General features: G+C 46.3%; 1 protein-coding gene across 1 annotated transcript; it reads left to right on the top strand.

The window, feature by feature from the left end:
• Nucleotides 1-2,177: 2,177 nt before the first annotated feature.
• Nucleotides 2,178-2,889, top strand: LOC109741241 (uncharacterized). Its single transcript, XM_020300320.4, has 2 exons — nucleotides 2,178-2,547; nucleotides 2,645-2,889. Exons 1-2 carry the CDS (start codon nucleotides 2,226-2,228, stop codon nucleotides 2,686-2,688), a joined length of 366 nt encoding a protein of 121 aa, XP_020155909.1. The 5' UTR covers nucleotides 2,178-2,225; the 3' UTR covers nucleotides 2,689-2,889.
• Nucleotides 2,890-3,740: the final 851 nt, after the last annotated feature.

Below are 3,740 nucleotides of genomic sequence, written 5' to 3'. Positions count from 1 at the left end.
TGTTGTATATATTGGTTGAATCCTTTGTTTTTTGTGCATGTGACTTGTTAAAAAATATATGCATGATAGCCCATAAAATATTGCGAAACATTTAGTACAGGTGTTCGAATGAAAATAAAGAGATAATTGAAGACCTTAAAAATTAGAACCCGAACATCCAGCGAATATCATATTTGTAGGCATGGCAAATCTAACTTTTTTATGGCAAGTTCAGTTTGCAAGCATTGCAAATCCGTCTCAGTTCACTTCTTGTCAGGGAATTGCGTTCTTGCAAACTAAATTTACCATCCTCGTGATAATATAAATTGCCATGAAAATCTTTTAATTTGCCATGTTTAAAAATCTCCGACGTCAGTTTTTTTTAGTATTTTCAAAACATTATGAAGGGCACTACATGTGCATTAGAGCGAATATTAAAGTTGGCCTAGAGTTTAAACATCACGGGATACTTTGCAAATGTATGGCGACTTGTGTGCTTCTCTCCGGCTCTTTCGACCCACCCTACATGATATAAATGAACACATATGCGCTGCCCTGGCTAGTTCTTGCGTGTGAAGCCGTTTTCGTGGAGTAAAATGCATCCATGGTCATTGAACTTGTGTCAAAAACTCACTTTGGTTATTGTACATAAAAATACGATCAATATGGTCATTATATACGACTTGAGGTGATTATACGGTCACCGGCTCACTGTATAGTTCTGTATTTCATTCTGTTGACTGGTAAACATCATAGCACCCTCTCTCTATCTTTATATGGGTCCCACCTGTTAGTGGAAAAACAAGAAATAAAAGCCATGCATCGCACAGAATCGAACCAGGGACATTCAGCAGCCGCACCGCCGCGTGTGTGCATGCATGCACGCTATCGTGCGCGGGCGGGACGGGGCTTTCTGCTCCCTCTGCAGAAACCAGAGAATCTGTACTTACATATACATGTAATCTCCTGATCAATGAACAGTGTGATTTGCACAAACCAGTCTCTCTTACACTCGCTTTGAATCTGACAATGTCCTCTTAGTTCCCTGACCACTTCACCATCTTCTTGAGCCCACGCGCATGCGTATGCACGCAGCCAACAGCCCGCGGAATAGTGTGTTCTTCTCAACCAGCGTCTGGGGCACAAACAGCTGAGCCGGTGTCCTCGCTTGAACACGGCCATGTTACCGTTCACCGGCATGCACGCGCGGCCGCATAGCCCTTAGCTCGACAAGGTGGGCACCATGATATGAGCACGACGAAGGTTAACATATTTAGGCCTTGTCCTGCAGCATCCGCCTTGCTACGCGTAAACGTTAACACGACGACGACGGCGCCCAGGACGCCGACGAAGAGCTGCGACAATATGACGTCGCGTCTCGAGCTCGTGTCGTCTAAGTAGTCCAACAATTGCTCATCTCATCGCGGTCGGCGTATGGTTTTCGACGGACGGCGGATGCAGTGCATGCATGTAACTGTGTTGTGTGCGTGTTAATTAAATAACCGTAACGTTGATCATCAAAAAAGAAATAACTGTAACACTCTACGGATTTAACACAAAGTTGTGTAGGAGAGAGCCACAGAGGTTAGCGTACGTGGGCTTCCGCAGAGTATCCTTGGTATGATTCTCCAGCGACGCTTCTTTTTTCTTTCCCACTAACAGATGGGACCCACATAGGTAGAGAGAGGATGCTGTGATGTTTGACCAGTCAACAAAATAAAATACAGAGTTATACGATAAGCCAGTGACCGTATAATCATCTTAAGTCGTATATAGTGATCGTATTAACCGTATCCTTAAGTACGGTGACCAAAGTGAGCTTTCGACACAAGTTCAATGACCGCAAAGCATTTTACTCGTTTTCGTGCATTGACGATGAAAGCTATCTATGCTTTGTTCGTTCGAGTGATGGCATATGGAAGAAAGGGACGGGGGTGTTTTGCCTCCATTGAAAACCACGCATGCAGCTTCCATGGTCAAGTTCATGTGTCTTGGAACCCCAGATGGCTCGGTCGATCTCACCTACTACATAGACCCAAATTCAATGAAGTACCTAAACATTTATTCTCATGTCGCCACTCAAAATTTTCAATGCAACTAGCGCCGCCGTCAACCAGGTAGGTCGATCTCTAGAGTCCAAAGTGCATCGGGGGATCTCGCGTGCTATATAATGGAGTGCCCACTGCCAGCATCATGCACACCACTCGCAAGCACATTAGCCAGCAGCTCAGCAGCAGCACAGGAAGATGGGAAGCGCCGGAGCCACCCTCGTCCGCTTCCTGCTGTTGGCGTCGATCGTGGCCGGGTTCGCGGCGCATCTCGCCGCGGGGGAGAAGGACTGCTACGACGAGAGGGACAGCGTCATCCGCATGTGCAAGTGGACCATCAAGAAGGGGAGCCCCTACCTGACCCCAGACATGCCCTGCCGCCTCGAGGCGAGGAAGGTGGACATGCCCTGCATCTGCCGCGTGCTCACCGCCGCCGACGAGCGGATCATCAGCCCCGAGAAGCTCGTACGCTGCTCCCGCGAAGCCGGCGTCGCCCTCCCCGTCGGGAGCAAATGCGGGAGTAAGCATTCATGCATCCAGCGCCTGATGCTTCTTTTCCATTACTGTTTTTCTTGCCACGGACTAGCTCATCTTATCCACGCACGTGATTTTTGCAGCCTACACAATCGTGGCGCCAGCGCCGCCATGCGCGCATGCGTGAGGAGTTCCGATCACGGGATCGTGCGAGAGGAAGGCGAGGGAAGGGCCGGAGGAGATGTCAGGGGAGAATAACTGAATAAATGCGCGCGTGCGGCGTGCCTGTACGCTGAGCTGTAGTGAGCTACCGTAGAATGTATCGTCTGCCATGGATGCATGATACCCTGAGATCCGAGTAATAATAATAAAAGCCTTCCTTCTAAAATGTTACTCTGCATACTCCCTCTATCCATATATATATAGGGCCTAATGAGTTTTTGGAGGCTAACTTTGACTACATGTTTGAGCAGTGTTACTCTGCATACTCCCTCTATCCATATATATAGGGCCTAATGAGTTTTTGGAGGCTAACTTTAACTACATGTTTGAGCAATAATATATGACATGCAAGCTACACAAACATGCTGACAAATTCGTATGTGAAAGGAGCTTTCAATGATATAATTTGGACATTATACATCTTATATACTATTAATCTTATTAATGGTCAAAAGCTGTCTCCAAAAACTCATTAGGACCTATATATATGCATGGAGGGAGTACATAATAACGACTGCATTTGATGTTAGCTCGTTTTTCTATTGCCCACGGTTACTGCTTGAGTGGCTGTGGCTCATTGTCTCTTACTCGTCTGTGGTCTTGGAACGAAGTGAATGGGACGAAAACATGGCATTCCAAGCTCGCAGTAGTGATAAATATAGAGATATTTGTGAAACGAAGGGAAAGTAGATTGGATCGGCGCACTCAATACGGTAGCCTTAGGATGTATATACATGGGTGTAGCTAGGGCACAGATTACACAAGTTGTTACAGGAGATAAGTACAGATAATAACAGCCTCCTAGATCACAACAATATACAGTTTAACACCCCCTCTCAATCTGAAGTTCCCTCGCGAAGATTCAGATTGTATCTATTTGAGACAAATGGTGCCTCAGCTAGTGGTTTGGTGAATATGTCAGCAACTTGGTCCTTCGAAGAGATGAACCAAACATCCAATGCCTTGGCTGCAACTCTTTCTCGAACAAAGTGGAAATCCACCTCTATATGCTTGGTT

Source organism: Aegilops tauschii, chromosome 2 (assembly GCF_002575655.3).
Source record: "Aegilops tauschii subsp. strangulata cultivar AL8/78 chromosome 2, Aet v6.0, whole genome shotgun sequence".
Taxonomy (NCBI): domain Eukaryota; kingdom Viridiplantae; phylum Streptophyta; class Magnoliopsida; order Poales; family Poaceae; genus Aegilops; species Aegilops tauschii.
The sequence above is the reverse complement of the archived record's forward strand: the minus strand, read 5'-3'. Positions and strand labels throughout refer to the sequence as shown.

What these genes read in the sequence shown, in the direction of transcription:
- LOC109741241 (XM_020300320.4), top strand. Translation starts at nt 2,226, where the DNA reads ATGGGAAGCGCCGGAGCCACCCTCGTCCGCTTCCTGCTGTTGGCGTCG. An exon ending in CGTCGGGAGCAAATGCGGGA is followed by an intron (nt 2,548 to 2,644) that starts GTAAGCATTCAT and finishes TGATTTTTGCAG; the next exon opens with CCTACACAATCGTGGCGCCA.